The 27,023-nt window shown below is 42.0% G+C and overlaps 1 protein-coding gene across 18 annotated transcripts in view; it reads left to right on the top strand.

Annotated features, from left to right (window-relative positions):
* The window catches only part of DLG2 (discs large MAGUK scaffold protein 2), a 1,355,349-nt gene that overhangs the window by 800,196 nt on the left and 528,130 nt on the right, over positions 1–27,023 (top strand). The window contains exon 1 of one of the 18 annotated variants that reach the window (XM_067466505.1): positions 3,585–4,041. The exons of 16 other annotated variants lie outside the window; for them this stretch is intronic. In XM_067466505.1, the coding sequence (XP_067322606.1) occupies positions 3,964–4,041 (78 nt within the window). In that variant the 5' untranslated portion in view covers positions 3,585–3,963. Of the gene's footprint in view, positions 1–3,584; positions 4,042–27,023 lie in introns of those variants that run through there. One more of the 18 variants, XM_060771187.2, reaches the window with a different exon arrangement.

The raw sequence follows: 27,023 nt of genomic DNA, 5'->3' as shown, positions 1-27,023 counted from the left end.
AACCTGGAGTCCCCAGATGATTTTGGCCTACAATTCCCAGAAATCCCAGCCAGTTTACCAGCTGTTAGGATTTCTGGGAGTTGAAGGCCAAAAACATCTGGGGACCCCAGGTTGAGAACCAATGATTTAGACGGTCATACAGCCTCAGTTGAAAAACCTCCAGAGAATGAGATTCCACTACACCACTTCACCGCCCAATGGTTCTTGCCATCAGGATATTCTTTGCTTGCAGTTTGAATACACTGCTCTGTGTCCTAGTCTCTGGAGCAACAGGAAAAAAAGCTTGCTCCATCTTCAATATGACATCCTTTCAAATACCTTAAACAGGACTATTGTGTCTCCTCTGGACCTTCTCTTCTCCATGCTAAACATACCCAGCTCCCTAAGCTGCTCCTCATAGGGCTTAGCTTCCACACTTTTGATAATTGTACTCATCCTTCTATGTCAGCCTCCTTTGGCCCAGTTTACATATGAATCTATGTTCCTTCAGGTCATCTGTTGACATATTGAAACCTCATGCACTTCACAGGGTTTTATTACACAAATTGGAGACCCCGGTGGCGCAGTGGATTAAACCCCTGTGCCGGCAGGACTGAAGACCGACAGGTCGCAGGTTCGAATCCGAGGAGAGGCGGATGAGCTCCCTCTATCAGCTCCAGCTCCTCATACGGGGACATGAGAGAAGCCTCCCACAAGGATGATAAAAACATCAAATCATCTGAGCGTCCCCTGGGCAACATCCTTGCAGATGGCCAATTCTCTCACACCAGAAGCGACTTGCAGTTTCACAAGTCGCTCCTGACACGACCAAAAAATAATTACACAAATAATATTGTTTGCCATTTCATTCCTCTGTAAGGCAGCCTACAGCATCTCATATTCATTGGTGGTCTACTGAATTACTCACTAATGCCAGTAACCACATTGAGTAAAGGTCTGTTTAGATGCCACCTGAGCCATAAGGTTGATAGTTCCACCAGTAAGAAAGGCTTTGAGAATTTGAATCAAGACCCCCCCCCCCCGATCCGATCCCTGTTCACAGCCTCACTTGCTGGTGGAAGGAAACTGGGAATGTCATCCTACCTGCACTCCAGTTGGAAGCTGAATAGATGTCCAGCTCTTGATATACCTGTTATCAGATTAAGGTGGCCTGGAGGGATTTACATAGTCTTACAGTGAGCCTATGTAGTCTTACTGAACATGGAGCACTTAAAAAGCCATACCTCTATGTGATGAATTCATAATGGTACGAGAGAATGGGATTCTATTATTATCACTGTTGTATTATCACTGTTGTGTGTTGTGAAAACATAATGATTGAGAAAAGTGGAACAACACATCAACCCTGTGTTGGTGTATATATGACCTGGTGTGCCAAGTAAGAGGTTCCTGTAGAAAGTATGAGGAATTGGGAGCTTATCTAACTCCTTATATATTCATAGGCAAAGTTAAATATGTCCATTCCTTTTTCTGCCATATTTGGAGTTTGTTTTTTTTACAGCCCATCATTTTCCCATCTCAAATGTGTGTTTTTGGAATTTAGGAAAATATTCAAAAACAACTAGAAACAAACTATGTTCAAATCCATACACTGAATTCTTAACACTTATAGCCTTGGATGGATGTTTCTGTAAATTTTGGGGAACTGAGTCACATTTCTTTTTAAAAAAATCTCAAGTTCATTTACATCTTCAATACGAAGAAATATGCAATGTTTGGTAATTTCACCCCCAAATGAAACAAAGACACCTTTGTTTCATTTGGGGATGAAATCTAGCTGTATGAATCTACATTGAACTGGATTATATGCCAGTGTTCATTCGGATAATCCAGTTCGAAGCAGATATTGTGGATTGTCTGCCTTGATATTTTGGGTTATATGGCTATTTGGAAGGGCCCAAAGAGAATTTTCAGCTATCCATAAAAGGAAGGTATGGATTTTGCCCTTGGCTGTGCTAGGAGGAGGAGGGAGAACAGGCTTAGGTTTCACCACAGTAATATTAGTTTAGACGGCTTCCCCAGAGGACTGAAAGCATGGCACTGTACAGTTGGACCTCCAGATTCGTGGATTCTGCATCCTTTGTTTCAACCATCTATGGCAGTGGTTCTCAACCTGGGGTCCCCAGATGTTTTTGACCTTCAACTCCCAGAAACCCTAACAGCTGGTAAACTGGCTGAGATTTCTGGGAGTTGTAGGCCAAAAACATCTGGCGACCCGATGTTGAGAACCACTGATCTATGGCAATCTAATTGACCCTGGTGGCACAATGGCTTAAAGCTTTGTGCTGGCAGGTCTGTGACCAAAAAGTCAGTGGTTCAAATCTGGGGAGCAGGGTGAGCTCCTGTCTGTCATCTCAAGCTTCTCATGCAAGAACATGAAAGAAGCCTCCCACAGGATGGTAAAACATCCAGGCGTCCTCTGGGCAACGTCCTTGCAGATAGCTAGTTCTCTCACAACAGAACCAACTTGCAGTTTCTCAAGTCACTCCTGACACACACACACACACACAAATCTACAACTGACAATATTTTTTAAAAAATCCAAAGTGCACATTTTCATTTTGCCATTTTTATATAAAGAACATCATGTTACTACAACATTGTATGTAATAGCACTTGATTGTCCACCAATTTTGGTATCTGCAGGGATATCAAACTCCAGCAGATACCAAAGGCAAACTATATTAGGAAAAGACAGTAATGGCTTCATTGTTCATGTGGTAGAAGACTGGACAGGAATGGCTTGGAGAAGATTTGAGGGGAGATCAGTCAGCTATCCAGCCCAGAGGCTGGATGGCCACTTGTTGGGAGTACCTTGATCATGGAAGAATGGGGTTGTGCTGGATGGTTGTTGGGGTCTCTTCCAACTCTAGGATTCTGTGATTTCCATGATTCAGAATAAGTCCTTCTTGGTCGGTGATCCCAGGCTAGAACCTCCCATTCCAGGGAGGTCAACAGATCAAGAATAGGGCTCCACAGTCACCTATGGACCCACCGCCAGTACACTGATATTGGAAGACTATCCTACTCAGACAATGAGGGATCACCTAACCACCTTATTATCCTTCTATCATCAAGTGACATTTTCCCTGTTCCAACAGGCTCTTGGAATTACCTACAAGGGCTTTTCATAGAGCCCTGTTTTGCCTTGTGTCTTCTACTGGATTTTGTTTTAAGCAGTTTTGATTCCATCTCCAACTGTATTTTAACGATATGTCTTTAGTTATGTTTTGCAGATGTGTTTAATTGTATTCTATTTGCTTTATTTTCTGTAAGCCTCTTTGTGTTTCAGTATTTTTTTTGGGGGGGGGGAGTGAGATGAATGGATGGATGAATGAATGAATGATCATCATTATCATGGTAAGATTTGGAGTTTCAAATAGCAGCAGTCCAGAATTTTTAGGCAATTTGTAGGAATATGTTTCTTAAGAGGAAAAAAAGTCATTACATAGTTTGTTTCAACTGTAATCCCATAGCTCTGTCCTCCCTGCCGCCACCACTACTCGAGCTTTTGTTACGTAGAGCTATCCCTTCGCTGCATCCTCAGAAACAGAAGCAAGGAGTTAAATTTCAGCAGGCGAGAGGCAGGAGGTGAGCTCTCAGCTCCACTAGTTTACTGCAGCTCCTTTCACACTGACACACACATGTAGTTTGTGGTGTCACTGCTAAAGAACTGCAGACAGCCACTAAGCAGTCTGAATGTGAGCTGGCTGCAAAGATGCCTCACCCAAGACCTCCTGCGGGCAGTATTTAAATACATACCTGCTGCCTGGTCACCGGAGATCTTTCCCCATCCTGCTGGCTGCCTCCTTCCAGTATCCAAGAAGTGGAACTGAAAAGCCTTAGCCAAACAAATCAGTGGGCAAAGGGTGAAAAAGGACCTGTTTTTTTCTTTCTTGGAGCTCTCTGGTGGAAGTTTATTACCTTGCCTTCCCGAATCACAAATCCTGAGTGTTGGATAGGATGTTTGCTTCCATCTGGTATGCCAAGAAGCTGGGGCGCAGATTTGTCCAAAATGCCAGGAAAGCCAAGGCAGAGAAGGTATGCCTTTTCATTGTGGGGAGTGGGAGGGGAAAAGAGCATTGCTTTTGGGATTGCTCAGTGTGATGTGATGTGTCAGATTGTGTTGGTGTGAAAATATGACCAAGTCCGGAGTAATATGGTTTGTGGGAACGTTGTGTGCATACGTGTACATGTGTCTCCTCGTCTTTTCCTTCACCAACCCTATCTCTTCTCTGTTGCCTCATTCATCTGCTTTTCTCTCTTTCTGAAAAATCTTTCCAAGCATCCTTTCCTCTTCCTTTGGCAAAATGAACCACTGTGTTTCTATGTAATGTGTGGGAAGGAAGAAGTGTTCTGGTAAACTTGTTGCGGTCCTGCACTGACAGATGCGAATCCATCCCCTCCTTCCGAGAGAAGAGACTGCTCGATTCCCAGAGCTTTGCATGCTTTCACATTTCAGTTGATGCCACAAGCGCACATGTGAGAAAGACACAAGGAGCCATGTGTTGGTGTTTAATACACACATAGCCTGGTACTTGTTGCAATGCTGTACTGCAGTTGGCACCCACCTTTCGAAATGGTAGAGTACTAGAAGTACTGAAAAATGACCTCCGAACTTACACATTTGTTAGTTGATCTCACATTTAGGGCTTTTAAAACAGCATTCCTCTTTCTCCTGGAAAATTGTCTAATGCCTTTCGTTTTGTGCTAGGTGGCATGGAGTTATGTCAATATAGAAAAGGGAAGCTTTTTGAGCCATTAGCTTTAATGGGAGGAAGAAATGCTTGCTATCTGCCTTTTCAAAATGATGCTTAGCGATTTCAGATTCACTGCCTTGAAGAATGGCAGGGGGAAAAATAACTGCTTTCATTTTCAGTTTGGATGAGATAGCTGTTTATTTTTTATTGGACGGTTCTGTGTTAAATCTTGAATTGATTTAAACTGTTTGCACTGCTTTACTTCTCTGCCACCCTGGGAGCTGCTGCTATAGAACGGGATATCTATATCTCTATAAATAAAAATGTAATGTTCGTTTGTGGGATTAACATAACTCAAAAACTACTGGACAAATTGACATGAAATTTGGACACAATACACTTATCAGGCCGAGTGACCATCACTCATAAAAACACTGAAAAACACAGCAGAAAAGACTTAAAAAGCCAAAAAATAAAAATACATTACAATGCATGCACAAAACCATATATATATAGAGAGAGAGAGAGAGAGAGAGAGAATCATAGAATCAAAGAGTTGGAAGAGACCTCATGGGCCATCCAATCCAACCCCCTGCCAAGAAGCAGGAATATTGCATTCAAATCACCCCTGACAGATGGCCATCCAGCCTCTGTTTAAAAGCTTCCAAAGAAGGAGCCTCCACCACACTCCGGGGCAGAGAGTTCCACTGCTGAACGGCTCTCACAGTCATATATACACACATACATTACACACATACATATATGTAAACAGGAGCCCCTGGTGGTGCAGTGGGTTAAACCTGTGTGCCGGCAGGACTGAAGACCGACAGGTCGCAGGTTCAAATCCGGGGAGAGGCGGATGAGCTCCCTCTATCAGCTCCAACTCCTCATGCGGGGACATGAGAGAAGCCTCCCACAAGGATGATAAAAACATAAAATCATCCGGGCGTCCCCTGGGCAACATCCTTGCAGATGGCCAATTCTCTCACACCAGAAGCAACTTGTAGTTTCTCAAGTCACTCCTGACATGACAAAAAAAAATAAAAATAAAAAACACACATATATACATATATACACAAATATATACACACACAAAACACATATACACAGACTGGGCCACAGCAACGCGTGGCAGGGGATGGCTAGTTTCACAATAAATACTAACTCCATTGCCCAGCTTAGCACTGTATCCGCTAAATGGCAATATTCAGTTTCTGACTGGGACAGACAGGATTTTGAAGAACTCCAAGCTTTTGAATAGCGAGCAGGAAAAGAGGGCGAAAACTATCAAGGTATACCTGTGTAGCTGAGATATGTAGTTGAAATACCACACAAGCTTTTGCTGTCTTGTTTGCAGGAGGAACATTCATACATTTGATACCACCTCATTTCTCTGCTGTCCTTTTGTTTGGGGTAATGAGAGAACCGGACCCTGTACACCATTGTTCTTTCACCTGCAGTTCAGTTGCCAAGATGAATGTAAGATGATTTATGAGCTCTGTGGAGGAAAAGGCTTTATGTCACATTCGTATCAGAGTTTCTGCTGGTGCAGAGCTCAACATTATGAAAAGATCCTTCAGCTCACTATTGTTAAGTCCCCGCTGCCACCAATGGGATAAGATTACTCATATGTATACAATTATATACTGTTCTCAATGAGAGCCAGCACAGTGTATTGATTTGATCTTTGACTGTAGGAGCCCTCAGTGGTGCGATGGGTTAAACTCTTGTGCCAGCAAGACTGAAGGCCAACAGATCAGAGGTTTGAATCTGGAGAGAGTGCAGATGAGCTCCCTCTGTCAGCTCCAGGTCCCCATGCGGGGACATGAGAAAAGTCTCCCACAAGGGTGGTAAAACATCAAAACATCCCGGCATCCCCAGGGCAACGTCCTTGCAGATGGCCAATTCTTTCACACAAGCAGCGACTTGCAGTTTCGTAAGTCGCTCCTGACATGAAAAAAAGAAAACCCTTGTCTGTGCCTCTGGAAAAAATGGGTTCAAATCCTCACTGTGACCTTGGTCAAACTGTACCCTCTCAGCCTCAGAGGAAGGTAATAGAAAATCTTCTCTGAACAAACCTGACTAAGAAAGCCCTGTGATGAGATCAATGAAAGGCATGAGCTACTGTATACAATTCTGTTGATTTAGATAGTACTGTATTGCGATTGTAGCGGCTCTAGTCAACATAAATGTTCACCATTTATTTACTTACTTACTTACTTACTTACTTACTTACTGCATTAGTATCCCATCCTTTTCAACTCTGCAGAGGACTCAGGGCAGCTTAGGAAAAAAGGCACAATTCAGTGCCACTTCTGCAGACATAAAATAAAACAAAACATACATTAAAATCAATAGTTAAAACACAGAATCTTAAAAACAGTTATATTAAAAACTATGCAGTCCAAAGGCATATTCCAGGAGCTGTTCCATAAATCACACGATTCCATAGTCACTTGTTTTGCAGATCACTTATTACACTAAAGCAGATCACTTATTATTTGAATGCGATGTTCCTGCTTCTTGGCAGGGGGTTGGACTGGATGGCCCATGAGGTCTCTTCCAACTCTTAGATTCTATGATTCTATGATTCTACTGCAGATTACTGTTCAAAAGCTTGGTCCCACAACCATGTCCTCACTGAAGAACAGGAGGGAGGGAGCTGATCTAATTTCACTGGGGAGGGAGTTCCATAGATGAGGGGGCATCACTGAGAAGGCCCTGCCTCTCGTCCCCACCAGTTGGGTCTGCGAAGGAGGTTGGACCGAGATCAGGGCCTCCTCAGAAGACCTTAACCTCCAAGATCGTTCATAGATGGTTCACCATTGTCTCACAGAATTAGGGACTGCAAGGGCCATCCAGTCCAACCCCGTTGTTCCATGCAGGGAGACACCATCAAAGTGTACAATTTATGAAGCCAGATTGTCCTAATGCCCATTTCCAATATAGTAAGTTTCAAGAGTATGCTTAACATCACCTTGCTGAATCAGGAGAAACTGTCTGAAAACTTGACAGTTTTCCTGTGAGAAGCATTGGATTTTTAGAAAAACAACCTCGATAGGGTCATGTTTGTGAATTTTGATAAGTATTTTTCAAAACAAACAGAAATGAAACTCACCTTCCTTTCCACTGGCCAATATCAATTGGTCTGCCCACAGAAAAATCATATGCAACTATGAGAACCAGCCATGGGAAACTCACACTCTCTCAGCCTCAGAGGAAAACAATAACAAATCCCCTCGGAATAAATCTTAGCAAGGAAACTCTTGGATAGAGCCCCCATACATCAGAAAGGACTTGAAAGCACAGAACAACACCCTTGATTCACAATAACCTGGCTAACTGCAGAGGGATTCAAATCCAGACACTGATGATGGATGAATGTGTCAGCTTCAGTCTCTCCCACATTCAATCTTTCTTTTTAATCTGATGTTCCTTCTGGCCCAAATATGAAGAAATGTGTTTATGTTGATAAATTGCTGAACTGGCAAATGAACTGAAATGGAATTTTTGCCTCTGCTTACAAAGAGGGCATCTTGTCTGTAGTTCTGCTCCAATAGTTACCACTTGAATGGTCCATGAAAGGTCTCAAATGGAATGTGAAAAATACACCACTTCCCTTGGTATGACCCGCATTACACTGTTATTGGTGATGCTTATCCACACACAGTTGGCACAATTTAGATTGTATTGTCAAAGGCTTTCAAGGCCCCGAATCACTGGGTTGTTGTAGGTTTTTTGGGCTGTATGGCCATGTTCTAGAAGCATTCTCTCCTGAAGTTTCACTTACATCTGTGGCAGGCATCCTCAGAGGTTGTGAGGTCACAACCTCTGAGGACGCCTGCCACAGATGCAGGCGAAACGTCAGTAGAGAGTGCTTCTAGAACATAGCCATACAGCCCAAAAAACCTACAACAACCCACAATTTAGATTTAACCCTGTAGAGTTATTGAGAGAAGGAAGTGCAAGGAGGAGAACTATATAGTATATGCTGACTTGAGCTCATTAGAGGAAATTTGGAGTATAAGGACCGTATCAAATTAAGTGAGGAATTCAACACACATCATGGTGAATCCATGGGGTCCCGGCAGGGTGTGTAGAAAATCCATCAGCCCATACCCCACATTACCCAACTCTGCCCCCATCCCATGTAGGGAAGTGTCTGCTGCCTGTTTTCTCCCCATTGCAGCAAAAGTAACACAGGAAACCTCCTGTGTTGCCATGGTGGTCCATGGCACTTCCTCTCCCATTTCTCCATGTAGTCCTGCTGGAGGTAGATATGCATTGTGTAATGGGCTCTGCTCCATGGCGAAAGGGGCAAAAAAGTGGCATATGATGGGCAAATCAACCTGTATGATGAGGTCGCAAATGTAACTAATGGGCAAGAGATAAGATATATCACAATGAAGAATCAATTCATGGTCAACCATAGTATAGAATTGGAAAGAGCAGTGTGTACATGCCTTCTGGTCACCTGTTGGCTTATGGTGGAGTTTTCTTAGACAAGGAATACTCAGTGGTTGTTCTGCCAGTTTCTTCCTCTTAAATATAGGTTACAGTGCATGGTATTGATTAGTGGTCTCTCCTCCAAGTACCAGCCAGGGCTGTCTTGCTTAGCACCCAAGAGTAGATAGGACCAAGGCCCTTCATATTATTTAGGCTCAGAAAGGAGCCTTAAGGAATATGTAGACCAACTATGTGACATGCACGAATCCTCAGCTGAAACACCACCAAAACATGACTGTCCACACTCTGTTTAAGGATTTATAATGAAAACAAGCTCATTAATCTCCAAGGCAATTTATTCCATTGCTGGACAGCTCTTATGTACCAGCAAGAAGCTCTTTCTAATGTGTCAGTCAGATCTCTTTTCTTGTAATGTGAATCCTTCTAGTCTCAGAATCAGCAGAAAGCAAGCTTCGCCATCTTCTACATGAAATCCCTTGAGTTTAGAGATGGTCATCATGTCACCTCTCTACTCTAAGCTACTCATGCCCAGCTTCCAAAATCATTCCTCATAAGGATTGGTTTCCAGACCCTGGAATGTCTTGGTCAGTCTTCTCTGGACATGTTCCAGCTTGCCAATGTTCTCCTGAACTGTGGGGCCCCAAACCAGACATAGTATGGCAGGTGGAGTTACTTCAATGGGTCATGTGTATTGTCATTTGATTTGTTGCCATTGGAATTGGGCCTCCTTGGATGATCCAATGTATGTTTATGTGCATCAGCCTGTGTGCATGTATGTCCATGCACATGTGTGTCAAAATGAGAGGACAGCAAAGAGAGAAAACCGTTTGCTTGCCCCATCCAATTCAGAATGCTATAAGGTTTCCCAAAGCAACAGGCACAGATCAGATACCTTTAATTCTGTTCCTAGCTTCCAGCATTCTGAAGCAGACAGACACTTTGAGCAGAGTGATGCGCAACTCTTGGCAAACAGCCAGCGATATTATTCTCTCCCTGCCACTCCCACACACAAACATTGTATGAAGCACTTTCTTTGTGGAGGGTGCTTTGCAAACCTGGTTCCCTTTGCTACTTGCCTTTTCTTTCATCTAGCGTAAACGCTTCTTTTGAAAAGCCAGTGACATGATGGGTTGTGTGCGTGGAGGTGCACAAAGGAATGCAACAGGGGGAAAAAAATACCAAATGAAAGAAGATGGGGAAATAAGATCCAACATCTTCATTGTTTTCGGAGAGTCTCTTTTATTCCCAATCCAATACTCCCCATCCAATTATCCCTGGTGTAGTAAAACCACAAAAAGACTCTAAATGTTGGGGCTTTTTGATTAGAAATGATCTGTTAGATCCCCTCCTCTTGTATTTTTTCTGTTAAGCAAACTCTGAGCAATCCTTATGACAGCTGAAGGAGCACCAGTTTCCCCAGTGGTTTTGAAGTGTCCTTGTTATTAAGAAACACATCTGCACTGGCTTAGTGTTAAAAAGACAATTAAGAACTAGTAGTTTTCCAAAGGAAGAGGAATACTCTAGATTCTTGATGCTGAGCAGAGAGGGTTGGAATCACACAGCTTTTCAGATGTTGCTGAACTTGAGCAGCTGCCAGTTTTGCCATAAGTTATGTTGACATTTCACTAACAATCGAAAGGTTGCACAATTAGTATATTAGATCAACATAGCTCCCTGCAGATTTCAGGACTCCTTGTGGACATAGTTATGGAGAATGTCATGTTGAGTGCCTCTACTTCAAAATTTGCTATTATATCACTGAACATATTCCCATTCCATCTGAGGTGTGCCATACACCATATCCTCCTACAATTGCAGCTTGGCATAGATCAACGTTTCTCAACCTGGGGGTCGGAACCAGGGGGGGGGTCGTGAAGGGGTGTCAGAGAGGTTGTCAGAGACCATCAGAAAACACTATTTTCTGGGGAATTGAGTATTTTTTGCCAAGTTTGGACCAGATCCATCATTGTTTGAGTCCACATGTAGGTGAACTACATGTAGGTGAACTACAACTCCAAAACACAAGGTCAATGCCCACCAAACCCTTCCAGTATTTTTAGTTGGTCATGGGAGTTCTGTGTGCCAAGTTTGGTTCAATTGCATTGTTGGTGGAGTTCAGAATGCTCTTTGATTGTAGGTGAACTATAAATCCCACCAACTACAACTCCCAAATGAGAAAATCACACCCTCCCCATGTCACCAGTATTCAAGTTTGAGTATATTGGGTATTTGTGCCAAATTTGGTCCAGTGAATAAAAATATATCCTGCATATCAGATATTTACATTATGATTCATAACAGTAGCAAAATTACAGTTATGAAGTAGCAACAAAAATAATTTTATAGTTAATACATGAGGAACTGTATTAAGGGGTCGCGGCATTAGGAAAGTTGAGAAACACTGACCTGGATGGTTCCAATTGCCATATATACTCTGTATAAGTCAACATCATGTATAGGTCGAGGGCAGGTTTTGAGACCAAAGTTATGGATTTTGATATGACCAGTTGATATGCTGTGGATCATGAATGTAGAGAAGGGAAAGCACCTATGCCACCTTAGGTGCTGCCACTGTTATTTCCCCACTCAGACCTTAAAAGAGGCCAGAAATAGCACGAGGGTGGAGAGACTCATGCTTTGTTTGGGTTGTCTGGGATGGTTAAGCTATGCTTTTCAACATTCTACTCAGAGAAGTGGGTGTTTCCTTTTGTATAAGAGTACAGTACTCATATTGATCTGTGGATAGGTCAATCAAGGTTGTATGAGTTGACTAAAATGATCAAGGGTCTGGAGAACAAGCCCTATGAGGAGCAGCTTAAGGAGCTGGGCATGTTTAGCCTTGAAGAAGAGAAGGCTGAGAGGAGATATAATAGCTATGTATAAATATGTGAGAGGAAGCCACAGGGAGGAGGGAGCAAGCTTGTTTTCTGCTTCCTTGGAGACTAGGACAAGGAACAATGGCTTCAAACTACAAGAAAGGAGATTCCATCTGAACATGAGGAAGAACTTCCTGACTATGAGAGCCGTTCAGCAGTGGAACTCTCTGCCCCGGAGTGTGGTGGAGGCTCCTTCTTTGGAAGCTTTTAAACAGGGGCTGGATGGCCATCTGTCAGGGGTGATTTGAATGCAATATTTGTGCTTCTTGGCAGGGGGTTGGACTGGATGGCCCATGAAGTCTCTTCCAACTCTTTGATTCTATGATTCTATGAAGGGAGAGGGGACAGCCTGTGACTGCCCAGATCTTGGAAATCCATGCCTAGAGGAACCAGTATCAACCCATTGTTTCTCTCCTTCTGTAGGAAGGTCAAAATGTTTTTTGAGTTGTTAAGTTTTTACAAACTGACTAGGGTTTGGTGCTCTTGCAGTGTTGTTTTTAAGGTTTGTAAGCAGTTATCAAATGCATTTTAATATTCCAATGCATATTGCTTTCACTTCATAAATAGTTATTTTAATCTTCTGTTAATTTTTTGTATTGTTTTTTAAAAGAATTGCATTGTTAAAAATGTTGTCAGCTGCCTTGAATTAGGAGACAGGGAATCTAAATGAATCCAATAATAATAATGCAGAACATATCTCGGTTGAATTCTTTGACATAAAAGGCCATAGCTTGCTTTAGATGTGCTGTAATAAGAAATGTGCTTTTATCACAGCCTCTTTGTGCTTTATACACCTAATTTATTGAAGTGTTGTAGGTCCTTGTGTGTTGGCGAGATGACTTTTGACAGGATGTTGAGCGATAAGAAAAAGAATAGAGGGGTGGAACACGGAAGATAAGGAAGGAGACAAATCATAGAAGCAAAGCCTGCTAGAAATGAACATTTGCACTAGAGAAACAGGTTGTAGAGGGAGCATTATGTTGACAGGGGTGAATGTTATGTCCCCTTTCATATAACAGCGGGAGTGTGATTCCACTCTTAACTATAGCTGGAATCTATAGTTTACTGAAGCTCTAGAGCCCTTTAGCACAGAATTTCAAATGCTTTTTGCTATACTGCAAACTACAAGAGTTGATAGGATGCTGCCATGACAGTTAAAGAGGGATCATAGTGCTATTTATTTATTTATTTGCAGCATTTATATTCCGCCCTTCTCACCCCGCAGGGGACTCAGGGCGGATTACAATGTACACATATATGGCAAACATTCAATGCCAATTAGACATACAATGTATATAGACATACACAGAGGCTATTTAACTTTTTCTGGCCGCCAGAGGAGCTGTTGCTTTCATTGTCCATTTGCGACACTGATGAAGTACTTCCACATTCCCCGCATGCTTTTGCTGGAGCCTTTTTATGGCCTCATAAATTAGTTAATTAGCCTCCCCACACAGAGGTGGTACCTAATTTTCCTACTTGATGGATGCAACTGTCTTTCGGGTTGCAAAGGTCGACAACAAGCTACACAAAATTGGCCAGAAGCTCACTCCGACCCAGGCTGGCTTCAAACTCATGACCTTTTGGTCAGAGTGATCTTAACGCAGCTGACACACAGCCACCTGCGCCACAATCCCACAATATTAACTAGTGCTAATATTGGGTGGTATTTAAGGGTTCAAGGTCATCTAGTTTTTGTCAACTCCATATCATATTACGTCCCAGAGATCTTGGACTACAACTCTCAGGAGTCCTCAGACAGCATAGCAAGTCGTTGTGCTGGCTGAGGGCATCTGGAAGTGGATTGTATCCATTCACATCCTTTGAAACGATGTCTTAAGTAAGAAGGAGCAGGCTTGTTTTCTGCTGCCCTGGAGATCAGGGCCTCAGAGCAATAGGGTTAAATTATAGGGAAGGAGATTCCACCTGAACATTAGGATGATGACCATCTGTCAGGAGTACTTTGTGTTTTTCCTGCATGACATGGGGTTGGACTGGATGGCCCATGTGGCCTCTTCCAACTCTCTGATTCCACGATTCTATTCTATGATTGTTTCCAGATCTAAGGAATCCTATGAGTTTGAGATTTGGAGATAACCACAACTAGTGTTTTGCAGTGTAATCCTAACTTAGCTTGGTTAGAAAAATGAAGGAAGGCGTGTAATTGTGTTCAAGCTTCTGTACTACTTTAAAAAATAAATCCAAGTAAAACAGGAATGTGTTTTGATTATGTTATTTAGTTTTCTCATGATAAATTTGTCAGGCAGATTGGACTGAGAAATTGTGACCCAAGAACTTGCGCTAAGCTTTAAGGACTGTGGCACATCTAGTTAGTAGCCAGCTGCACTAAATCACTACTGACTGAGAGGTCATGAGTTCGAAGCCAGTCTGGGTTGGACTGAGCACCCAACCATTAATAGTGTAGCTTGCTGTTGACCTATGTAGTATCAAAGTAACACAGATATCTATAACGATAACAACTTGTATTTTGTTGACCTATGTAGCCCAAAAGACAGTTGCATCTGTCAAGTAGGAAATTTAGGTACCGCTTTATGCAGGGAGGCTAATTTAACTAATTTATGACACCATAAAACCTTCCAGCAGTGTGCGTAAGAATGAGGAAGTACTTCATCAAGGACTCGGTGTCACAAGTGGATGGTGAAGCGGCAGCTCCCCCGGTGGCCGGAATTGAGCATACCCTCATGAAGCCGGAAAGCTGGAATGTTAAATTGCCTCTGTGTCTGTCTATATATATTGTATGTCTAATGGCATTGAATGTTTGCCATGTATATGTGTATTGTAATCCGCATTGGGTCCCCTGAGTGGTGAAAAGGGTAGAATATAAATACTGTAAATAAATAAATAAAGGCATAGCTGAAAGTTGAATTCTACCTTCTCTGGTTTACAGCCAACACACGCGTATTGTGCCAGTGCTCTTACTTGATCTTGAGTGCTTCCAGCTTTCAGTGGATATAAAACACTTTTAAGAAAAAAATCAATGTGAATGCCTCCCTGTACTCAGTCTAAAGCTCCACATAAACACAAAACGACAATTTTGGAAGGAACTCGAAAGTGATTTGGGCCAGCCTCTTTGCACCGTGGCAGGATTTGTTATGACCATATGCCAGGAGGGAATTTAGTATCTTGTAAGCTCATGGCAAGAAGCATTCTTTATTTCAGAGTGTCACAAAAGGTACTGAATTAAATGGGATTGTTTGAACAGAACTGGTTCCTCACGCATCCAGCACCCAAGTACAATATTGAAGGAGCATTTTGCTCTCATTTTGCAGTTGGACTTCCATTCCATATTCCTTCAAATAACATGCTTTGAAATAGATAGTCTTGATAGAAATAACTATTTGAATTAATGTATTTATTTACAGTATTTATACCATAAATAAATAAATTTTATTTGCCTCTAATATCCTTTCCACCAGTGAATAAATAGGTATTTATTCACTAGAAGGAAGGATATTAGAGGCAAAGATGAAGTCCTTTGGCCACATAATGAGAAGACAGGAAAACTTAGAGAAGACAATGTTGCTGGGGAAAATGAAAGGAAAAAGGAAGAGGGGCCGACCAAGGGCAAGATGGATGGATGCTATCCTTGAAGTGACTGACTTGACCTTGAAGGAGCTGGGGGTGGCCATGGCTCACAGGGAGCTCTGACGTGGGCTGGTCCATTAGGTTACGAGGAGTCAGAAGCGATTGAATGAATAAACAACCATTCATACCTCGCCCTTCTCACCCCAAAGGCGACTCAGAGCGACTTTACAGAATACATACATATGGCAAACATTCCATGTCGATTAAACACTTAACAAAGACAGAGAAACAGAGGTAAAGACAGTTGTTTCCATCTTATTTCTGGCATCTTGGAGGCTGTGCTCAACTCCAGCCATGGGTGTGTGTGTGTGGGGGGGGGGGGGTGCTTTCGTGCCACCTTCCATGCCAAGGAACTTTCCTCTGATTGATCGATGTCCTTAAAGGCACCTTTATTACCTCCCCACTAAAAGTGGCATCTATCTCCTCGCATTTGTGCTCTTTACCTGCTAGGTAGGCAGGTGAGCTGGAACTGAAATGAACTGCTGTTTCGATCTGCAGGATTATTCTCCAGCACAGCGGTTTAGCCTGCTGTGCTAAGCCTGGCCCCTAAATACAGAGTACAATAGTGGTGATTCTGAATGTTAGTGGCTTAATAAATCTGTTCCTCAACTTTAAAGGAACTATCCATATTGGCTCATACAAATACTTACACACACAGTATGTTTGGGGCCAGTGCCTAAAGTTTCACTTACCCACACCCCAAAAACAAAACTATTCTCTATAGGTATTTTCTAGATCCTATGGAGTGCTTCCATTTTAAATTGGCTATGGAATTGTTGTGGAGGACCTAAAAAATACCAGAGTGGTCTTGTCTCTCATCATTTTCCAGGTTCTACAGCAAAATTCTATGGTATGTTCCCACCAGAGGTGGCTTATAATGTATCCCACATAGATATTGGGTTAGGAGACATGCTACATGTGCATATAAGGGGAATGGGGTTGTGAATCATGAATTTCAATGACATTTGGGCCCATTGGTGTTAGATTTGCTTCCAATCCAGTGATTGTGGAACTACAAGGTATTGGAATTCAGCAAGCTAGGAGAAAATGTTGGTCAAAATCCTATATCTTTATGTATGCATACCACAGTTATTATATTACACTTTGAATCTCAGCTTGACCATACCCACTTACCAGGCAGCACCTCTTAGGATCCAGGGTCTGCTTCGTTTCACTTGAGAAGCAGTTGGCTGCTGTTTCCCCTCCTTCCTTGAGAGATTCCTATTGCAACAGGCAGAAACAGGGTTTGTCACAATTGTATCAGAGTTCACTCACAGGAGGAAGTGCTGGAATTGGTGGCCAAATTCTTCTGGAGTAACAGGGGAAGAAATCACATGTTGAATTCAGTGGGTGCTGTCAGAATAGTGTTAGCAGCCCACAAAATATCTCGGCCCCTTTAACCCTCAGTGTGATAAAAACTCAAAAAATACACACAAGTCTGTTGTTTTAAGTCGAAACAAAAATATAGTTCTATTCACTGTAGTTCAAAAACACAAAGCAAAACAGAAGAATTGTTCTCACCAATATACAACAAAACAATATGTCCGGTGAGTTGTCTTCTTTACACAACGATATGCAAACACATAGCAAAATGATACAATCTCACTACTTAGTTATCAGTAGCATGTATTGCCATAAACAAGCAGTCTCCTTGGCATTCTAAATGGCTTTAGTCTTCAGCTTCAGGCCACGGCATAACCGCTCCCAGCAACAGCCAAAGGTTTCTTCAGCTGTAACAAGCTAAGCCAAATGCAAAGCTCAAAACTTGCAACCCTAACACACCCAATTAACTTATGGCAGCTGGAAAAGAAAAAGGTTCTGATCCTCCTTGTTACTTAGAAAAAGCCTGTTGTAAACCTCTAGTAGCAACAGTTGCTTCACTGTAAGTGGAGATGGGGGGCTTTCATTGTCCTTGCATAGCCCCTAAACTTATAATTTCTAGAGATTATGTAGCAGCCATGAATATATGCCAGTCAGAAGTGCATAATTCCAGACTGCATATTCTGTGATATAGAGTTCTGGTCATAATAAGGTAGTATAGTAACATTTGAAAATATAGGAAGTTGTCCAGCACCAAGTGATACTCTTTGTCTTTCTAGTTTAGTACTGTCTATGCTGACAGGCAGCACTACTTCAAGTTGTGGTGTAGTAGTCAGTGTTGCATTGCTATTTGAGAGATCATGATGCTAGTCTTTAGTGAACCATGAAATTCACTGGATGTCCTCGATGATCTTCATCTTTCCTAGACTGACCTGTTATAAAGGGTTACCGGGAGAGTAATGTGGTGGTGGGAGGAAACAATGCATACTGCCTTTAACTTTCTGAGGAAAAGGAAAAGCCAGCAATAAATATAATTGAGAAATAAATAAAAATAAATGGGAACCTTTCTTTATCTTCTCTGGATTGAGGCAAAGTACAGACAGAGCTATGGCAGCTGGAGTGAAGACTATTGCAGCAGCGACATCATTCATCATTCCAAAATATAGTTCATAAACATTGTTCATAATCTACAAAAGGGGTTCTCAAACTTTTTCAGCCACTGAACTTTAGGACATTTTAATATATATCCAGATTCACCCTTTAGTAGATTTAATGGGTTAGCAACCGGGGTGAAAATCTGAAAGGGCAGGTCTTTGTGAGGCAAGTCAGGCAAGCTGGAATTGCTCCTAGGTCAACTTATTGTGGAAATAGACCAGTGGTTCTCAACCTGTGGGTCCCCAGATGAAATCCTAACTGCTGGTAAACTAAGTGGTATTTCTGGAAGTTGTAGGCCAAAACACCTCAGGACCCATAGGTTGAGAACCACTGAAATAGACCTTGGGATCAGATTGGGAGTGGGGGTGGCTAACTACTTAATATGGCACTCCAGAGTTGGAGATTTGCAAGAAAAGCATTTTTGAAATATCAAGCAGGTAGCAAAATGCATTCAGCAATTGTGCTACATTTTATAGGTTTATTTAAAAGCTGTGTTCATCTGTTTGCAAAGAATGTTTTAATCTTTATTTATCTGTTTTGCACTACCCTGGAAACCCTGGTGGGCTGAGGAATGAAAAGTGTGTTCAATGAAAGAATACATAAATAAGCTGCTTGATAGCCTCTTGACTTCGTGTTGGCTTTCCAGAGGTGTATGACTTCTCACTCACTGTTCCAAAGAGGTGGTGGTTTCTAAATAAGTTGGTTTCTTGTTCTCATCTAGCAGGGCAATGCTTGTGTTCTTAACCTTGAAAAATGATGTATCAGTTAGTTGTTGCTTTTTACGTTGTTGTGTGCTATCAAATCCACTTCACCCTAAGGCAGCCCTGTGAATGGGAGCCCTCCACAAGCCTATTATTAACAACACTTGTAATATCTGAGTGAGATTGTTAACAGCAAGGTTTCTTGAAGGTCTTCCATTTATATGGTCACCATAAGTTAAAAGCCAACTTGATGGCATATAACAACCAGAAATTAGTACACTACAATTCTGTTCCACAGCATCATGTGTCAATGATGTACGAACCCAAAGGGTGCTCCAATGCTTCCTCTTCTTCCTGGAAAAAGTAATGAGAAGTGATGAGCAGAGTGCCATAATCAGGGTTCAGTCTTGGGCCCAGTCCTGTTCAATATCTTTATTAATGACTTTGATGAAGGGTTAGAAGGCATGATCATTAGGTTTACAGATGACACCAAATTGGGAGGGATAGCCAGTACTCCAGAAGACAGGAGCAGAATTCAAAACGTTCTTAACAGATTAGAGAGATGATTGGCCAAAACTAACAAAATGAAGTTCAACAGGATACTCCACTTAGGCAGAAAAAATGAAATGCAAAGATACAGAATGGGAGACGCCTGGCTCGACAGTAGTACCTGTGAAAAAGATCTTGAAGTCTTCGTGAACAACAAGTTAAGCAATGGGTTGTTGTAGGTTTTTCGGGCTGTATGGCCATGTTCTAGAAGCATTCTCTCCTGACATTTCTTCTTCATCTATGGCAGGCACCCTCAGAGGTTGTGAGGTTAAACACGAGCCAACAATGTCATGTGGCAATAAAAAAAAGGCAATGAGATTTTGGCCTGTATCAGTAGGAGTCTAGTATCTAGATCCAGGGAAGTCTCTAGACCCCTGTATTATACCTTGGTCAAGCCACACCTTGAATACTTTGTCCCGCAATTGAAGGGAGATGTTGAAAAGCTGAAATGTGTCCAGAGGAGGGCAGCTAAAATGATCAAGGGTGTGGAGAACAACCAACATAAAAAGCTGGGCATGTTTAGCCTGCAGAAGAGAAGGCTGAGAGGAGACATGATGAGGGCCATGGATAAATATGTGAGGGGAAGTCATAGGGAGCATGGAGCAAACATGTTTTCTGCTGCTTCTGGACACAGAACAATGGTTTCAAACTATAGGAAAGTAGATTCCACCTGAATGTGAGGAATAACTTCCTGACTGTGAGAGCTGTTCAGAACTTTCTGCTCCTGAGTGTGGTGGAGGCTCCTTCTTTGGAGGCTTTTAAACTAAGGCTGGATGGCCATCTGTTGGGGGTACTTTCAATGCAGTTTTCCTGCTTCTTGGCAGAATGGGGTTGGACTGGATGGCCCATGAGGTCTCTTCCAACTCAATGATTCTAAGTGTTCCAATGATTAATAAATGAAATACAGGGTTAGTCAAAATGCATAGGCCAATAAGCCATTCAATTGAATGGCTTATTGGCCTATGCATTTTGACTAACCCTGTATATCAGTGGTGAGATATAAGCAAGTTGGTTCCATGCTTGTTAAGTATTTGAATTGGGAGATCCTTGACACCGTGAGAAACATGGGCCATATTTGGCCATGTTTGGCCTACCTCCATTTCCTGGTCTGATCTAAATATCCACACATTGCAACCAGGATTATTTACCAATTGCTCCATTAGTCCAGGTGCTGGCAGTCGAGGAAAGTCATGGAGAGAGGTCAAGCTTCAACAAATTTGCTGCAACTGTGGGTGGTACAATACCTCTGCTCACTCTTCCAGACAGCACACATAACCTTTTCCCAGCAGTCTATTTTTTCCAGAAAAAAAACCCTTGTTCACATTTTAAACAAAGTGAAACACCAGAAAAATGAAGCAGCGTGACATTTGGAAAACAGCTTCCACACCAGTGCTTGCATTAATTGCTAGCGCGGGAGCTCCCGCTGTGAATCGAATGGAGTTGGTTAGGATCTCCTGTTAATGAATAGCTTGCTTTAATTGCCTCGGAGTATAGGATACTGTGTTTTCTAAAAAGGTAAAAAGAAGTTCAAGAAATATATTTAATATGGAAACAACAGTGGAATTCACTGTCGAGGAGTGGTAGAGTTTCCTGTTTGGAGAGGGGGTAGGATATAAATAAAGATTATTCTTACTAATTATTATTTGGTGGTCTTTAAGTGCACCCTTCAGTTGTGTATTCTTATTTATTTCAGAAATACTTAAAAGCAAAATTCTTGCATAGGCATTGGTGAAGAAACCATGGTCTATATGCTGTTTGTAGTCCCAGGGGCTTTTTGTACCCTGCAACGCATAAAAGATCACTCAAACCATGTACTCCTCCAATAACCCTTCTTAAAATTAATTTCCGGAACATAGCTAGTCCCCCCAGAATGGAGTGCAGTTGATAATCCTATACTCTAATAGTGAGCATTGCTAAAAAAATATGCATACAAATCTGTCAATAAGTGTCTTCTGGTTTTGTTTTCAGCCACATAGTGGCTGATTTTTGGATAAGCAGGCATTGCTGAGGGAGTACAAAGAGCCACATATCTCTTATATTCTCTGCTGTTGCCTGATCTTGATCTTGAATTCAACAGTCTGCTGAATTCTTACACTGAGGTGTCTTCCTGTGTTTGCACCAAATAGTTTGTTCTGGGATTCTTTCACAATGTACAGTTGTGCCATTAGGATTCCATTTGAAATGCCATGACTCTGGACTTCTTGGTGTTTCTAGTTCGGTGAAGCACCAGAGTTACCTGGAAGAGAATTCAAAGTACTTTCCCCTAGACCAGATATCCAAGGAGTTCATAAAATTATCTTGGAGCTTAAAGTAGAATATAATAATAATTATCATCATCATCATCATTATCAATATTTGTACGCTGCCACCATCTCCCCAAAGGGACTCAGAATGGTTCACAGAAGCACTCCAAGTGCCACATGCAGACAACAATACATAAGTATAAATACAGTGACATGAGTATAATAAACAGTGCATATATATATATATATATCTCATTAATACAATTATAGAAATTTGAAAATCATACAATTATAAAATTCCTAACTCAGTGGAACCTTCTGGCCACCTAACTGTCATAACAGTCAGTCAAAGTGTGGGCCAGTACTATCGAAGTGCGGACCAGTACTATCAATGATTCATCACATTCGCCATGGATTCATTACACTTGGGATCAAAAGCTGCCTGAAGAGCCATGTTTTTAGACTCATCTGAGTGGGGAGTAACCTGATTTCCTTAGGGAGGGTATTCTAGAGCTGGGGAGCCACCACCAAGAAGGCCCTCTCTATCGTCCCCACGAACTGTGCTTGAGACAGTGGTGGGACAAAAGAAGGGCTTCCCTAGCAGATCTTAGTGCTCGTGCCAGTTCATAGAAGGAGATACTGTCTTGATGATAGGTTGGATATCCTATGGTAGTATATCCTATGGTAGTATATCCTATGGCAATGGTTAGTGCCATGTTTCCTGCCCAAATGTACTACCTTGCATTTATCTTTGTTGAAAATCATTTTGTTAGATGTTGCCTAGCTATCCAATCTGTCAAGGTTGTTTTGAATTCTGATCCTGTCCCCTGGGATATTTCCAAAATTTGATAAACATATTCTCTCTTCCTTCAGCTAGGCCATGTAGAAACATGTTGAACAACACGAGGCCCAGAACAAAGCACTCCACTAGTCACTTTTCTTGATATGCTCTGCAATATGTTTAATACCCCTTTTCTTTTTGTGTCAAGGATGACAATATTTGTGAGTGTTCTTCGAATTCTCAACCATCCTCCTTTCTATATACCTTTTCTATTACAGTTATTCCATAATGTCTATTTTTCCTCAGGTTCTGCTGTATTATTTTTCATTATTCTCTGGCAAGTAACCAGTCCTGTTCATTCTTCCTCTTTCGTTAGTCCATTACCACTACCTTCCACCTCAGATTTAAACCCATTTCGTCAATTCCTTTTTTCCCATTCTTTCTCCACCTCCTCTTCACACTCAAGGCTTGTTGGGTTCTTCCTCCTCTGCTTTTACACATTCCTCCAAACGTATGTTCTACCCAATGTATTATTATTAACAAGGTCACATCCACCTCCTGTGCAATGCCGTATTTGGTGGGATGTGGGTGGAATTATACACAATTGAGTTTCATTGTTAACAAAGACATAAGTGGACTGTAATCTGAATGCATATGATTTTACGTTTCCTTCCAGTATAACAGCATGATGTAATGGTTTGAGCATTGGGCCCTGGTGACCAGAGTTTGATTCCCTGCTCAGCCATAGAAACTCATGGGGTGACCTTGAGCAAGTCAGGCACTATTAAGCCCAGAAAATCCTGTGTTAGGTGCAACTTAGCATTGTCATAAATTAGAAATGACTTAAAGGCTCACAACAACAGTAAAGTATGGTTGGTTTCATTTACAGCAATGGAATCTCAAACGCTTTGGCTTAATGGCCGCACTTCATTTGGCAATGACTGCATGCTATGGTAGCAAATCCTAGAATCATAGAGTTGGAATGGACCCCCATAAGCCATTGAGTCCAATCCTCTGCTCAATGCAGAAACTCCAGATACAGCATCCTCAGTGGACAGCTGTCCAGCCTCTTTTTAAAAGACACCAAGAGAAAGAAACCTCACCAGCTTTACAGGTAGTTGGTTCCAATGCTGGTCTTCACTTACAATTGGTAAGGGAAGCACAGTGGGTTAAACCACTAGCTGCAGGAAATCTGCTGACCAGAAGGTCAGCAGTTTGAAGCCGCAAGTCAGGGTGAGCTCCTGACCATCAACCCTACCTTCTGCCAACCTAGCAGTTCAAAAGCATGCAATGCGAGTAGATCAATAGGTACCGTTTGTGTATATTTATAGTTCTATGCCCTAATGTTTGCCGTATATATGTTGTGTCCCGCCCTGAGTCCCCTGTGGGGTGAGAAGGGTGGAATAGAAGTGTTTTAAATAAATACATGTTGTTGTTGTTCATTCGTTCAGTCGTCTCCGACTCTTCGTGACCTCATGGACCAGCCCATGCCAGAGCTCCCTGTCGGCCGTTACCACCCCCAGTTCCCTCAAGGTCAGTCCAGTCACTTCAAGGATGCCATCCATCCATCTTGCCCTTGGTCGGCCCCTCTTCCTTTTGCCTTCCACTTTCCCCAGCATAATTGTCTTCTCTAGGCTTTCCCGTCTCCTCATGATGTGGCCAAAGTACTTCAACTTTGTCTCTAGTATCTTTCCCTCCAGTGAGCAGTCGGGCTTTATTTCCTGGAGGATGGACTGGTTGGATCTTCTCGCAGTCCAAGGCACTCTCAGCACTTTCCTCCAACACCACAGCTCAAAAGCATCGATCTTCCTTCGCTCAGCCTTCCCTAAGGTCCAGCTCTCACATCCGTAGGTGACTACAGGGAAGACCATGGCTTTGACTAGGCGGATCTTTGTTGCCACGGAACAACAGACTGGTTCAAGATTGGAAAAGGCGTCCGGCAAGGCTGCATACTCTCACCCAACCTATTCAACTTGTATGCAGAACACATCATGCGATGTGCGGGGCTGGATGAATGCAAAGCTGGGGTGAAAATTGCTGGAAGAAACATTAACAACCTCAGATATGCAGATGACACCACTCTGATGGCCGAAAGCGAGGAGGAGCTGAGGAGCCTTCTAATCAAGGTGAAAGAAGAAAGCGCAAAAGCCGGGTTGCAGCTAAACGTCAAAAAAACCAAGATTATGGCAACAAGAATGATTGACAACTGGAAAATAGAGGGAGAAACCGTGGAGGCCGTGACAGACTTTATATTTCTAGGTGCAAAGATTACTGCAGATGCAGACTGTGGCCAGGAAATCAGAAGACGCTTACTTCTTGGGAGGAGAGCAATGTCCAGTCTCGATAAAATAGTGAAGAGTAGAGACATAAATACATACATACATACATACCACCATGGTGAGAAGGTAAAAGGGTGTCCCATGCAGATATGCAGACATGCCAGCAACACAGTTGAAGATGTCTATGAACAACAGGCTCCTCGGCATGGAAAAAATGGAACAAGAGCACCTCCCATGACTGGAGTTGAGTATTGCCTCCAGATGCCAGAGATGGAAAAAAGGCATCTTTGTCTGAGTTGTATGACGTTGTTCACTGTGTGTAGAAGGCATTGAATGTTTGCCACATATGTGTATATTGTAATCTGCTCTGAGTCCCTCCAGGAAGATAAAGTGGAATATAAATAAAGTGTATTATTATTATTATTATTATTATTATTATTATTATTATTATTACTACTACTACTACACTTGCTTGTCATTGTTATCATCAATGATGATGATGATGATTATTATTATTATTATTATTATTATTATTATTATTATTATGATTTTGTTAACTGCAGTGTTAATTCAAAGAGTTCTCTGACTGTAAGAAGGAGTCTGCTGGATTGGTGTAATAGAGTGACCCACCAAATATGCCTTGAATGTTCACCCTCAGGGCAGGAGGAGAATAGTTTTCCCCATGGTTGTTCTTTAGCCACTAGTATTTAGAGATGTGTTGCTTTTGAACCTGAACTTTCAAAGAGAGGCATCATAGTTATTAACTATTGATAGTCTTGTTCATTATGAATTCATCTAATCTCCCCTTACAGCTTACTAAATTGGTAGCTGTCCATACATGTATTGGAGTGAATGTATTGTCAAAGATTTTCATGGCCAGAATCACTGGCTTGTTGTAGGTTCTTCTGGCTATATGGCCATGTTCTAGAAGCATTCTCTCCTGACGTTTCACCTGCATCTATGGCAGGCATCCTCAGAGGTTGTGAGGTCTCACAACATCTGATGATGCCTGCCATAGATTCAGGTGAAATATCAGGAGAGAATGCTTCTAGAACATGGCCATATAGCCTGAAAAAACTACAGCAATCTATTGGAGTGAATGTTGTTGTTTAATTTAGCATTAATGGAGAGATCTTTCTTTAGATGACCTAAAGTTTCATTGTTATATCTCAGGAGTAGTGGTGGTATTTAGTTAATTATTTAGTGTGCAGCCTTTCACCCAATATAGGATTTATTCATATTAACCATCCGCATTAAAACAAAACACAGTCAAAACCATACATAATATGAAAATGTTAAATGCAAAGCAATTACATTAAAAATTCATTTAAAGAGACTGTTAAACTTTGTTAAAATGATGGAAATACAACACTCCCAAATTAAAAGACTTCCTGTGCCAAATAATGAACACTTTGGAGCACTCAAATATGCGAGAAAAGCTACACAAAATGATTTCTCCTTTCCTGCAGAGAGGAAAAACAACAGCCCTTATTAGCCATTGCATGGAAGGAGAAAAAGATTAATGGCTTCCAGTCCTACATTACACATGCTGTTGCAGTTTTTTACTCATTCTACAATGGGGTGCATTCAGTTCATGGTCCCACTATTCAGCAGTGAAACTCTTTCCCTCAGAGTGTGGTAGAAGCTCCTTCCTTGGAGGCTTTTAAACAGAGGCCGGATGGCCATCTGTCAGGAGTATTTTGATTGTGCTTTTCCTGCATTGCAGGGAGTTGGACTGGATGGCCCATGTGTCTCTTCCAGTTCTATGATTGTATGATTCTATAAGTGGATGTCTGTGCATGCAGCAATTTCACATGGGTCTATATCTTACTGTCATTTCAACCAGAGTAGAGTTGAGCCATTGACTCAACTGAATCTACCAACCTCTTAACTCACCATTTGGGACCTTTCCAAACAGCCATTGTTGTTTATTCATTCAGTCGCTTCTGACTCTTCATGACCTCCTGGATCAGCTCACGCCAGAGCTCCCTGTTGGCTGTGGCCACCCCCAGCTCCTTCAAGGTCAATCCAATCACTTCAAGGATACCATCCATCCATCTTGCCCTTGGTCGGCCCCTCTTCCTTTTTCCTTCCATTTTCCCCAGCATCATTGTCTTTTCTAAAAAATTTCCTGTCTTCTCATTATGTGGCCAAAGTACTCCATCATTGCCTCTAATATCCTTCCCTCCAGTGAGCAGTCGGGCTTTATTTCCTGACGTATGGACTGTTGGATCTTCTTGGGGTCCAAGGCACTCTCAGAACTTTCCTCCAACACCACAGTTCAAAAGCATCTCTCTTCCTTCGCTCAGCCTTCCTTATAGTCCAGCTCTCGCATCCATAGGTTAC

The sequence above is a fragment of the Anolis sagrei genome, chromosome 3 (genome assembly GCF_037176765.1).
Source record: "Anolis sagrei isolate rAnoSag1 chromosome 3, rAnoSag1.mat, whole genome shotgun sequence".
Classification (NCBI taxonomy): Eukaryota; Metazoa; Chordata; class Lepidosauria; order Squamata; family Dactyloidae; genus Anolis; species Anolis sagrei.
This window is presented reverse-complemented; position numbering and strand designations above follow the sequence as displayed.